The following is a 13,285-nucleotide window of genomic DNA, read 5'->3' as shown; positions in this document are numbered from 1 at the left end:
AGAAAGAAAGAAAGAAAGAAAGAAAGAAAGAAAGAAAGAAAGAAAGAAAGAAAGAAAGAAAGAAAGAAAGAAAGAAAGAAAGAAAGAAAGAAATAGAAAGAAGGCAATCCTTAAAAAAAAAACAACTCTTGGGAAATAAAGTCTGGCTATTGTGTACTGGTTTCCTTCTCCCTCTTTACCTACACAGATGAAAATGAACTGATCCCTGTAGCATGGAAAAGTGAGTGGCTTTGGCTGGTCATTTTGGATGGCCCAGACAATGTGGACTTCATCCCTATGCTACAGTCAATACAATGTCACATTCATGGCCACAAAATGTTTTTCTGCAGTGTGACCAAGATCATGGGATTTATTCAAGCACAGATTCAGAGCTGAAAGGGGTCACCTAGTCTAATCTGCCTATTTTATAGATGAGGAAACTGAGGTTCAGAGAGGTTCATTGATTTGCCCTAATTACACAAGTTATAAGAGGTTCAGGCAGGATTGGAACTGAGGTCCTCTGACTCCAGCACCAGGATTCTTTGTAGTGAACCACAGTGATTCCCATAACAATGTGATTGCCTCCACAAAAGACATCTTTTATGGTCAGATAACTCCCGTTAATATCTTGGAATGGTTTGAATTCCCAAGGCAGTTTCTCAGCTGGCCACCCCTTCTTCATCAATCTGCAAATTGTGCATTGAATCACACAATCTGATCAGTCTAAAGAAGCAGATCAGGGAGTTCTCACATCAAGGCTCCCAGTGGAGGTGGCACAATATAATCTGAGATCTGTATTGACAGATGGCTCAGGGTATTAGCATTCCATATTGCTCTCCAAGGCATGTTGGCAGGCATGGAATAATAGTTGGCATTCCCTCAGCACTCCAAGGTTTAGAAAGCCTTTTACCTACATTATCTCATTGGAAGCGCATAATAATCCTGTGAGGGAGGTAGGGCAAAGCTTACTCTCCTCATTTTAGAGCTGAAGAAACTGAGGCTCAAGGAGGTTAATTGTTTTGCTATAAGTCCCAAAGCTACTAAATGGAAAGCATGAGATTCGAACCCAGATTCAAAGTTCAGCATTCTTTCCACTATAACTTCTCAGGCATAAATCCTGAGCAAGAGACCTCAGGATTGTAAATGTAGCAATGGGTTTGGAAATATGGGCAAAGGCTCATAAAAGTGCCCACAGAAGGTTTGTGATCTGTTTCCATTGTAAAAACAAAATCTCCAAAGTCATAAAGACAGCTGAGGGAACTTCTTGGTTATTTTGCTGTTATGAAGGGCTTCTTTCTTGATTTAGGTGTCATTTTTTTTCTGTAGACTCAATTCTATTCAGTTCAAATCAGCAAACATTTATAAAGCACCTACTGTGTGTAAGTTATTGGATCAGAGCTTACAAATAAGAGTCCTTAATCTAGGATCTGTGAACTCGGTTTTTTAAAAAAATATATTTTGATAGCCATGTTAATATGTTTCCTTTGTAATCCTGTGTGTTTTATTTTATGAATTTCAAAACAACATTGTGAGAGGGGGGTCCCTATGCTTCACCGACCTACCAAAAGGATCCATGACACACAAAAAGGTTAAGAACTCCTACTCTAGAGGTTGTCTAGTCCAACTCCCTTTTAGAGATTTTTTTTTTGCAGATGAAGAAACTGAGACCCAAAGAGGTTAAATGATTTGCCCAAGGTTACTCCAAGTGCTAAGTGGAAGAGTTGTGATTTGGAGCCTCTAATTTTCCATTTCACTCCTCTTTCCATTTCCTCTGTGCTTGATGTCAGGAGACAACACTGTCCCTGAGAAATGAGTGGTCAGCAGCTCAAGGCAATCTGGCATTGGTAGCCGAGCATATCTCCTGCACCATAAAGTCAATCACAGGCAAGTAAAGAACAGTTGTATTCATCATGATGTCTTTGTAAAATTTCAGCGGTCAATAACTATAAATATATAGTAATGTATTTATATACATAAATACATATTATATACACAAATACATAAATAAACAATAATTTATGTATAACTATAAATAGCATACTATGGTGTGACCATCTGCTGGAGAGGTCTTCCTAATCCTCAAAAAGTCTTCCTTGTCTCTTACCCTGTTCCAGCTGTATTCCCCCTTTTCCTGTTAAAACTCTAGCCTACTTGGCTATTTCCTTTCATCATTTTCACTTCCAAACTTTTTCTTTCATCATTTTCATCATTTTCACTTCTAAACTTTTTGAAAAAGTTTTCCATACCTAATGAGCATCCTTTCCCAAAAAGTAATGGGGAGCCTTAAGGAACAGCTAAGTGGTTCAGGAGATAAAGAGCTCAGGCTTGGAGTCTGGGGGACCTGGGTTCAAATTTGACCTTGGACACTTCTTGGGTCACTCTGGGCAGGTCACTTTAACCCTTAACCCCAATTGCCTAGCTCTTACAGCTCTTTTGCCTTGAAACTGATACTTAGTATTTATTCTAAGACAGAAGGTAAAGGTTGTTTTTTTTTTGTTTTGTTTTGTTTTTTAAGTAATGAGGTGCCTTAAGAAAGGCCACATTTTGTAAAAGGAGAGCATTATAGAACTTTCCAAGTCCTGAAGCAGCATCTGCAAGTCCTTTCTTTGTTGTTGGAGGCAGGATTTCACAGACTATAAGCGCCATAAGGATAGCAAGAAAAGTCCATAACAGCAGTCTCAATGCCATGGAAGCCTAAGAACATCACATGAGAAATCCCAATATTATATGTCTCTCTTTCTTTTTCTTATGGACACCTGATGCATTGAAACCGGAGAGAACTTCCCAATGATTTTCCAGATATTATTAAAATATGGCATTATCTCTAGAATCCAAGGAAGCAGGATCTATTGGAAAAATAGAACAATGGAAATTCCAAATGGAAGATGCTGAACAAAGAATGCCCTCTCGATGAAGATTGATTGATTGTTTGGGCATCAGCAATAGCATCATCCATGATCATTCACTGATCATTTTTAGAAAAGGTCAAGTTTTGTAAAGACCTTCTTCCTCTCACAAAAAAAGAGCATACCACTGACTGACTTTAGGCCCTAGATCGAATGGATGCTTTTTATTCCCAGTGAACTTAAAATGTATATAAAATGGCACATAGGCTTCCATTCTGGCTCACAAATGATGTAGCACCCCCTTAAAAATGTAACTGGTTGTTGAAGGCCCTCTTGATCATTAGATGTTCACAATTGTCTTCATTTTCCCCCCATCAGCACAGAAATTTATTTCTTGCTTTGAAACAGATTGGTGCAAAGGCCAAATCCAGATGTAAGGATTCTGACTCCTCCTTGTAAGTCCCAAGAAAATGTGCTGACAAACCATGTAGCCAGGCTGTTGGAATGGCAATGAAGCCTAGGCTACTAGTTCCTAGATTTATATACTAGCTCATTCATGAGAGGCTTCTGTGCCCCCCCTTAGAAGGGATAAGTAAAAGCTGCTCTCAGAACAGGGCGTATGGAACATTTCACAGCACAGATTATGGCAGCATTAACTGGGCAATCATTGTGATCTTGAAGCATGCACAGAGGATTGCACAGCCTTGACATGAGACAATATTGCAGGGGAAAAGAGACCACAGAAGCTATCTTTACTAATTCTCATTACAGTGCAACTGGGGGACTATTTCCATTTTATAGGCTTCTGTAAATATGACTGCAAATACTGCGGTATTCTGAGGTATATTTCTGTTGACTGAAGAGGATACAAATATGAAAGAAATAAGAAAAATCACCTGATACCAGGGATAAGAATTGCTTATAACAGTCCCTTCTGGTGGATTTTAGGCAATAGACTTCCCCAACTAGGTTCCATGCTCTGTGTCAGTGATTCCCAAAGTGGGTGCCACCACCCCCTGGTGGGTGCTGCAGCGATCCAGGAGAGCGGTGATGGCCACAGGTACATTTATCTTTCCTATTAATTGCTATTAAAATTAAAAAAAATTAATTTCCAGGGGGCTAAGTAATATTTTTTCTGGAAAGGGGGCGGTAGGCCAAAAAAGTTTGGGAACCATTGGTCTATATCAATAATGTCTAACTCAAATAGAAAAAAGAGGAGGGTGTAGCACCACAAAGCTCCCTGTGGGATGTATGTTGACTTAGTTTTTAAATGTATTATTATCTATGTTTTTTTGTATTTTTTGCTTATTTTGTTAGATTTTCCCCTATTATATTTCATCAATACTGTCTGATTGAAGGAGGAAATTATGAATTTCAAAACCTCCATTTAAGGAGAGGTTCCAGGACATCCATCTCCTCATTTCCCTTCTGGCTCTTTCCTTACATTTTTCACTTCTTAACCATTCCTCCTCAAAAACCCCAAACCCACTTTTAAGGTTTCTCTTGTATGTTGTCTTCCCTCATTAGATTATAAAGTCCTTGAGGGCAAGGAATATATTCCTTTTTTGCATTTTTATCCCTAAGGTTTAGCCTGGTGCCTGATACTTAGTAGGTGCTAAATAAGTATTGATTGAGTGATAAAAGATCTTCATTAGGTAATATGATCAAAAATTAATTGCATGGTCATCAATCTTCTCCATACTTGGTTAAGCTGGTCCTTGGATCATAGACCATAAGGTTTGTATTTTAATAATATAGCCTTCAAGAAATCAGAATCCAGGCCTAGAGATGGGAGGTCCTGGGTTCAAATCTGACCTCAGACACTTCCTAGCTGTGTGTCCCTGGCAAATCACTTAACCGCCATTGCCTAGCCTTTACCACTCTTTTGCCTTGGAACTAATACACAGTATTGATTCTAAGATGGAAGGTAAGGGTTTAAAAAAAAAAAGAAATAAGAATCACCTCCAAGCCACAAGGAAGGATCAAAATAAGACTTTAGTGGAAGCTTTTTTTATTATAAAATGTCAAGTTTGGCTCAATCAAGAGTCTCTATTGGAAGACTATCTCATGAACTCTACATACAAGATGGGGCTGCAATACATCATACCAAAAATATTTGCACTATTGAAGCAAATGGTATAGGTTTACAATAAAAGCATCCATGCCATTTCCAGCCTGTTCGTTCCATGTGTAGTCTAAAATCTTTGTATAATGCCTGAGAGATAACACTGGTAAAAAGTATGCCTTCAATAATTCCCCAAATTCATTGAATGTCATAACTTGGGTTGAAGCAACGACTGAGTAAAGGATATTTTTCATATATTTTGGATTTTTGAAATATTTTTACCTAATTTTGACATATTTGGATCCCAAAAATTAAGGGTTTAACATACTTCTGTTCAAGATTTTCTTTTATTTGTTTCAAGACAGAAAAATAGTCTCCCTATGGAAGAATCCCTAAAACTGGGTTAACTGATATCATGATCTTCCAAACATCCCCAAGACAGTTTCTGTGTAGGATAGGATCCGCTCGAGTTATCGTATGGAAACTGTATACAAATGCTTTCCATAGTACGTAAGAATGGAGTTATACTGCCCCCCCCAATCCCATGTGGGCAGTTATACTATTTAAACTTAAAGTCATAAAATCAAACTGGTTTCACCCAACACAAATTTAGAGCACAATTTCACATGTGGCCTTATTGTTATTTGACCATCTTTCTAAATATCACAGTTTCTTATCTTCCACAGCTACTATTACAAATTTTTCTTCTTTCCTCATGCCCCCAAATGGCATCCAACCCCCATACTTGCTGCAGAGGATAGCCTTCTGTATTCACTAAGAAGATTGAGGCACCTCTTCACTCTTCATTTCTTCCTCAGAACTTCTCAACATCATTTATTCTATTCTACTTACTCTGGTCAGAGTGCCTCTAATAATGACGACTAGTTTAAACTATACCTTTGATCTCAGTCCTTTCCACCTCCTCTAGTGTCTTGTTCCAGGAATTATTCCCCCTCTAATATACCTTTAATCCCACCTTCTTCACCACTTCTCATCTGGCAAATCCTAAAGATCACCCCAAAAATAAAGGGGAAAAAGCCTTCCCTTATATTTTCTATTCTATTTAGTTACTGTTCCATCTGTGACTCCACTTTCTACTCACCTTTTTCATCCTCTTCATTTCCAAACTTCTTGAAAAATGTGTCTATAGCTGATGCTTCTACTTACTCATCATTCACTCTCGCCCTAACCCAGGCTCATAGAATTTCTGAGTTGGAAGGGACTTCAAAGACCAGTTAGTTCAACTCACCTTTGAGCAGGAATTTCCTCTAATAGTCCCTATAAAGTGGTCATTCACTTATCTTCCCTTAAAGACATCCAGTGAGGGGAACTTACTACTCCCTGAGATAGTCCTTCCTCTTTTGGATAGCTCTAAGTGTGACTAGATGGTATACTGCATAGAGCACCAGGCCTCAAATCTAACCTCAGACACTAGCTTTGTCACTTCATCTTGTGTGCCTCAGTTTCCTCATCTGGAAAATAAGCTGGAGAAGGAAATGACAGACCACTCCAGTATCTTTGACAAGAAAAACCCAAATGGTAGCCATGAAGAGCTAGACACCACTGAAATGACTCAACAACAACAAATTTGTTAGGAGCTTTTTCCTTCTTTCATGCTTAAATCTGTCTCTTTGTTCTATCTTCTATACCTTAGCCCTTACTTCTGCCTTCTAGAGGCAAAGGAATAGAAGTTTAATCCCTCCTCCTAATGACCATCCTCCAAATACTTGAGGAAAGTATTGGGATCCTCATTCTCTGAGGCTTCTTTTTTCTAAGATGCACCCTCGTAGTCTGGCTTCCAACCCTATTGCTGGTAAAACTGCTCTCAAAGATCACTAGTAACTTTTTAATCACCAAATCCAATGGCTTTTTTTTTTTGTTGGTTCTCAATCTCTCTTCATCTGCAGCATCATATGATATTAAAATACATGCTCCTTCTGTAGAGCCTCTCCCCTCTTGGTTTCAAAGGCATCACCCTTTTCTGGCTTTCTCCTTACTCCTTTAAATAGTTAATAAAAATAATCATAATAATAATAACCACTAGCATTTATATGATGTTTTTAAGGTCTGTAAAACACTTTACAAATATTTCATTTTAATGCCTTTCTCGGTCTCTTTAACTACCTTCTAATTCTCTTCATAATCCCTCAAGGTAGGTTCCCTTAGGACTTTGTCTCTTGACTCTTAGCTCATCTTTCTCTACAATCTATCTCTTGGCAATTTGGTTCACCACCTTGGTTTTGACTATCACCTCCACAGCTGATGCCCAGATCTTTATATCTAATTGATCCAGCTTTTTCTGCTGATCCCAAGTCCCACACTTCCAACTATCTAAAAGATACCTAAATATATCACTGGCACCTCAGACTCTTCAAGTGAAGACTGAGTTTATTTTTTCCCCAAGCTTGTTTCTTCTTTTTTGACTTTACTTTTTCTGTCAATGGCAATGTCATTTCCCCATTCTCAAAATATTAGTGTTCTTTTTGATTCTTCTTTCTCCTTCAACTCTCAAATACAGTTACTAAAGCCTATCAAAATTTTGTCTTCACAATATAGTTCATATCTATTCTCTCCTTTTTATTCCCATTGCTACTACACTACTGACATATCTTATCACCACCTCTCTCAATTTTTAGAGCAGTTTTCTGACAGGTTCTCCCAATTTAACTCTTTGCTATCAAATCTATTCCTCACACCACTCCTAGTCTAACTTCCTTTATTTATTGATTTAATTATATCACAATCAACCCTGCTCAAAATTTTAATAGTTCCATATTACCTATCACATCAATTTCAGATTCCTTTACCAAGGATTCAATAATAAAGGTATGAACACTGTATACTCACCTTTCTACTTTTGTTCCCTGCTACTTCATGTCCTATGTTCTAATCAAAGTGAACTCTATCCATCCTTTAAATATGATGCTATTTTCTCATCTCTTTGCCTTTGCTTATGCTGTTCCCTCTTCCTTGCCCTACTTAATTCCTACCCATCCTTAAAGTCTAGCTCAAGTGCAGCCTCTTCCAGGAAGCTACCACTCAGTAATGATCCCCCCTATGACTTTGCACCTTTATAATATACTTGTGATGCATTATTTATATTACAGCTATCCATATATGCATCATGCCCTTCTTCTGACCTGTAAACTCCATGAGTGTAAAAGGGGTGTCTTACCTAGACTTTGTAAAACCCCCAGTGCTTTCTATACAGTGCTAGGCACTTAAGTGTTTGCTGAATTGACTAAGGATAATACAATTCTGGTTTCCAGAAAGACTACTGGGTCAGGTATCAGTAACAACCAACAAATAATTCTTCAATGTGACTTTAGTTTCTGCTAAAATCAGGTAGTCCTATAGCATAGAAGTATGGAAATTTCAAAGGTCCAAAACACTGAGGAACTCAAAGGGAATACTATCATTTCTACCAGATCATAGCATTCATTGGTATACAGGAAGGATAGGCGATGCTGCCTGGTGGACCATAGAATAAATGACATAGTTGGAAGAAAATGAGTTGATTTAAGCTGAGTTGATCCCAGAATCACAGTGTCCACTGTCTCCCAGTTACTAGAACCTAAGGGTGGGCAGATCACTCAGGTTATGGGAGCCCCCCCTTTAATCCTCAGGAAGGGAAAGGAAATTGGTAACTTCCCTGGGGACCTGGTACTTATATTCTAATTAAGAGACTAAGGGGCCAAGTGAGACCTTCCTTTGATGAGATAAATGGAAAAGGTAAAGCCTGGCTATTAGTGTTTTTCAATGTCCAGACCCTGCTGGGGGAGAAAGAAAAGGAACCAGGCTGAGTAGGCTGCAAGCCAAATCCGCAGAATGCAAAACCTGCAATGCAATTTAATCGAATTGCTTTCCTTAAGGGAATACACATTTTGATTGGCAGGAGAGAGGCGATTTTGGAGCTATGAGAGGTAGGGAAGGTCTGAGTGGAATGTTGCAGCTTCAAGTTTGGGATAAGCAGAGGACAGGCACAAGGACAGTGAGATCCTGGGAAATCAGGGAGAGATTGAGCTAGGTCGGAAAGAGACACAGAAAGCAAAGAGGCCACACAGAAACTTTTTATTCAACTTTCTCTCATGCCAAATCTGCCCCTCCCCACCTAGAGGCTAAGGCACCCTCCACTTTGGAAAGCAGGAACCTGTCTTAATGATTTCCTTATCTTCTCCAAATCCTAGAAAAACATAGCAAACAGCTGATAAATGTTTGTTAAATGAATGAACTACGGAGCATTAGATATTGTCAAAAGAGCTTGATTTAAACCTGAACTGTTACTTACGTGATCTTGGACTATCTACTACGTCTAGGACTCAGTTTCATTATTTGCAAAAAGAGGAGGAGGGGGTTGACTTGATGGTCTTTAAGGTGACTTCAAGCTCTAGAGTCCTATGTTCTTGCAAGAGTATTGGAAGTTTCTTGAAAGTTTAGAAAAGTATTCTTGAGACTTTGTTCCTTAGCAGACCTCAGCCAGTCATCATACATATTCCACAAGAAATATCTGACCTCTTGATATTCTCTATCCTACACTATCCCGTCCCTTCTTGGAGAACTGAGGTAATAACAGGGGCAGGGCAGGCAAGAACAAAATGTCACTAAGGCAGGGATGGACAATGTCCACTTCTATGCTTCAAAAGGAAGGGGGAAGGGCAGAACACCTCTTAAGAATTTCTATATCTTGTTTTAGCTGCAGGTATTGTTATTCATTCGGTCAATATTAAGGACATAAGTAGTGCAAGGGACAGAGTTCTGGGCTTGGAGTCTTTCTGAGTTTAAATACAGCCTCAGGTGCTTATTAGCTGTGTGACCTTGGGCAAATCACTTAACCTCTGTTTGCCTCAGTTCTTCCTCTGTAAAATAACCTGGAGAAGGAAATGGCAAACCAGTCCAGTATCTTTGCCAAGAAAATTCCAAATGGGGTCACAAAGAGTCAGACATAACTGAACAACAACATATGCCAGCCACTGTGCTAAGCAATGGGTATACAAAAAGAAAATCCTTGCTCTCTAATGGAGAAGACAACAAGCAAATAAAAATAAATAAACTAAGAGAGGAAAAATAGGGGATAATTAACAGAGGAAAGGCACTCAAATTAAGAGGTGTTGGGAAAGGTTTCCTGTAGAAGGTAGGATTTTAGGTTGTGACATGAAGGAATTCAGGGAGGTCAGAAGGTAGAAATAAGGAAGGAGAAAATTCCTTCACCTCTTCCTTTTCTTTCTCAATCATCCTTTTTCCTTCTCTTTACAACCTGATTCCATCCTCCCCAACTGGACTTATTACACATTAATTCTCTCCATGCATTCTACAATCTAGCCAGATTGACTTTCTTACTGTCCCTCACACCTGACACTCCATCCCTCATTTTAGGTGCCATTGTTCTCCATGCCTAGATTGAATACTTCCCTCACGTCCTCCAGTGTGACTCTCACATTCTCCTCCTTCCTGTCATCAAACAGGAAGCCCTCAGGCCAACCAAGTTTTCAAAGGAGTTCCTAGACGTAGGAGTGACACCAACTTTCAATGAGCCACAATCAAGGTAGATCCATAGACAGTGGGTCTATAGTCATTAAGCTGGCTCTAACTCATGAACCTACTAAAGTAAGTCAAATGATCACTCTTCAGCTCTAGCTCAATTGTGGAAAGAATATGACCTTGTCTTTTTCAGTAACTTGAACTATTCAAATTGTATGTATTTACTTTACATGGCATAGTGGGAAGAATGTTGATGTAGGACTCATAAGACATGAGATCAAGTTTTGAGTCTGCCATTGATCACCTATGGGACCCTGGGCAAGTCATTCATCTATCTGCCCTTGGTATCCTCATCTGTAAACTGAAGAAGTTGGACTACACGACTTTCAGGTCTGTTTAAACTCCAAATCCTTCTTTCCAATAGCCCTGGGAGATAAGTAGAACAGGGATTAACTTCCTTTTCTTATGGATGAAAAAGTAAGCAAAGCATCTGGTCCAATGTCACATAATAAGTAAATGATAAAGCCAGGACTAGAATCCAAATCTCTGGACCCATAGAGCTGGGTTCATTCCCCTCTTTTATATTCCTCCTGACCACTTGGGGAAGAAGTAACAAAGTAAAGAGGTAGCAAGAGGGAAAAGACTGTTAGTGTCATAAATAATACCCCCATGATTATTTAAGAAATAATTGATTAATAAAGAAACAAAAGGATATTTGGACAGTTTGGGGCCCCTTGCTAATCTTTGAATAACTTCCTACAGTCTTAGTGCCATTACAGGAGATGGGCATCCTGATAAGTTCTATTTTTGCATGGGCTTCAATGAAAGGATAAGGCTATTCAAATACTTGGCATAGTCTGATAAAATGCTTTGTCTTTGAGCAAGCTTTTATATATAAGTATTGCACCTGTTTGTTGATTATTATAGGATGGTGGCTATGGAACAAAAATTCTGGTTCCACCTAATAGTGACCCACTTTCCCCAATCTTTACCTGAGGTTATAGCACCGCCCACCAGAATTTCCCGTTGGATTTTGCCATCCTCCTCATTTCGGGCCAGCCATCGGTCAAGAGGGAAATCATATTTTCTTTTGTTCCCAATGTCTTCTATGACAATCTGGAGGATGGGGTGGGGAGGAATGAAAGGAAGGAGAGAATGAGGTCAATTCCTAATTATCCACTTTTCAAATGACTGCATTTTTGGATTATCTGTGGTGAATATTTAAGACTTCCAGTCAGGTTTCCCCCTTGATGCATTTGACCTGCCTCTTTCTGCTCTATGCTCTGGAAACACAAACTCATTTTATTGTTAACCTAAGCAAAACATAATTATAAAGGTAATTCTATTACTAAAAAATAAATCACCTGTTATGCATTGCAAAGCCAAATGTGAATGATTTTTAATTATCTGTTGTTTCTCATCTCTAAACCACTGCTCCTCTCCATAATCAAGAAGTAAATGTGTGAGGAATTTGGTCTGACATTTCCCATGAAAATTTAGTTTAGGAAAGAGGAACTGAGATTTCAGAATTCTACCATGTATATTGCTTAACTCACTTTTTATTTAATTCTTTAGCCAGTTGACAAATACTCAATATTTCTGGTATATTGAACATTGCTATTAGGAGCTGGGAAAGATTAAAAAAAATTAGATAAGACACAGCCCCTACCTTACAGTCTAGTAGAGGGACAAGAAGCTATCTAAAAGATAACTATAATTTACAATATTACATGTTAAGCACATTCGAGACTTACAAAACAAAGTGCTATATGAAATGGAAGGAAAGTCATCATCTTCAAGAATCACAGATTTGGAAGAGACCTTCAAGATCAACTAGTCTATTCACTTCATTTTACAGGTAGAAAAACTGAGCAGTGGTTAAATGACTTGCCCAGGGTCTCTCAGGTCTCTGACTTCAAATCCAGTAACCCCATCTATTGTATCATATTTTTGCTTAAAATCAAGGAGAACTTCCTAGAAGGGATAGCATTTGCATTGGATGATAAAGGAGGAATGGACGGCTAGTGGCACAGTGGATAGAGTGCTGGGCGTGGAGTCAGGAAAATTTGAACTCAAATCTGGCCTCTGACACTTATTAGCTGTGTGATCCTAGGCAATTCACTTAAGGCCCTTTGCCTTAGTTTCCTCATCTGTAAAATGAACTGGAGAAGGAAATGGCCTGCTACTCCAGTATTTTTATTAAGAAAACTGCAAAAAGAGTCACAAAGAGTTAGTCACAAATGAAAATGACTAGGTAATAAAGGAGGGATAGAAATTCAACAGGAAATGAAAAGATGAGGACAAAGCCTGCACAATGAACAGTTCCACCAACTGAGTGTAGCTAGCTGAGTTCAGGGAATTTTGGGGTATGGGAGACGGGCATAAAATAGTCCAGTTTGGTAGGTAACTAAAACAGATAGAAGGTAGGAATTTGGACAAAACATAGGTAGCTGCAAACTCAAAATGGACTGACCCCCAGAATTTAGAGACAAAATCAAAACATATCACCTTCTGAAATTAAAGATGACAAGGGTTCACCTAAATAGATAAGATTTGGCCATCTATGAAAATCTTCCTAGAAACAAGCTATACTACTGAGAACTGATCTGTGAAGGTACTAAAGAAACTTCTCCTTTTTTCATGAGGAAGATGCTAACTCTGAAATGTAATTAATGTAAGATGAGATACAATAGATTCATTATAATACAGCCTTTTTAGGTTATGTGGCAATGACTGAAGCATTGGGTGACAGAAAAGGAACACTGAAAAAAAATGAGTTCTCTGGTAACATTTGTGAATGTGTCTCCAGCACGGCCCAGGGAAGAGGCTGCTCTGTTTCTAGATCAGTTCCACTTCATTAGCCAGAAATATCCCTAGAGTAGAGAAGGGCAATTCATCAAGCTTGATATATATATAT

The 13,285-nt window shown here is 38.7% G+C and overlaps 1 protein-coding gene across 1 annotated transcript in view; it reads right to left on the bottom strand.

The window, feature by feature from the left end:
• LOXHD1 (lipoxygenase homology PLAT domains 1) overlaps positions 1–13,285 on the bottom strand; it is a 293,979-nt gene that overhangs the window by 168,145 nt on the left and 112,549 nt on the right. The window contains exons 7-8 of the mRNA XM_044681634.1: positions 11,361–11,484; positions 9,018–9,073 (exon numbers count right to left, since the gene is read on the bottom strand). Of these exons, the coding sequence (XP_044537569.1) occupies positions 9,018–9,073; positions 11,361–11,484 (180 nt within the window). The remainder of the gene's footprint in view (positions 1–9,017; positions 9,074–11,360; positions 11,485–13,285) is intronic.

This window comes from Gracilinanus agilis, chromosome 1 (genome assembly GCF_016433145.1).
Source record: "Gracilinanus agilis isolate LMUSP501 chromosome 1, AgileGrace, whole genome shotgun sequence".
Taxonomy (NCBI): domain Eukaryota; kingdom Metazoa; phylum Chordata; class Mammalia; order Didelphimorphia; family Didelphidae; genus Gracilinanus; species Gracilinanus agilis.
Note: the sequence above shows the minus strand (reverse complement) of the source record. Positions and strands in the feature narration are given on the sequence as shown.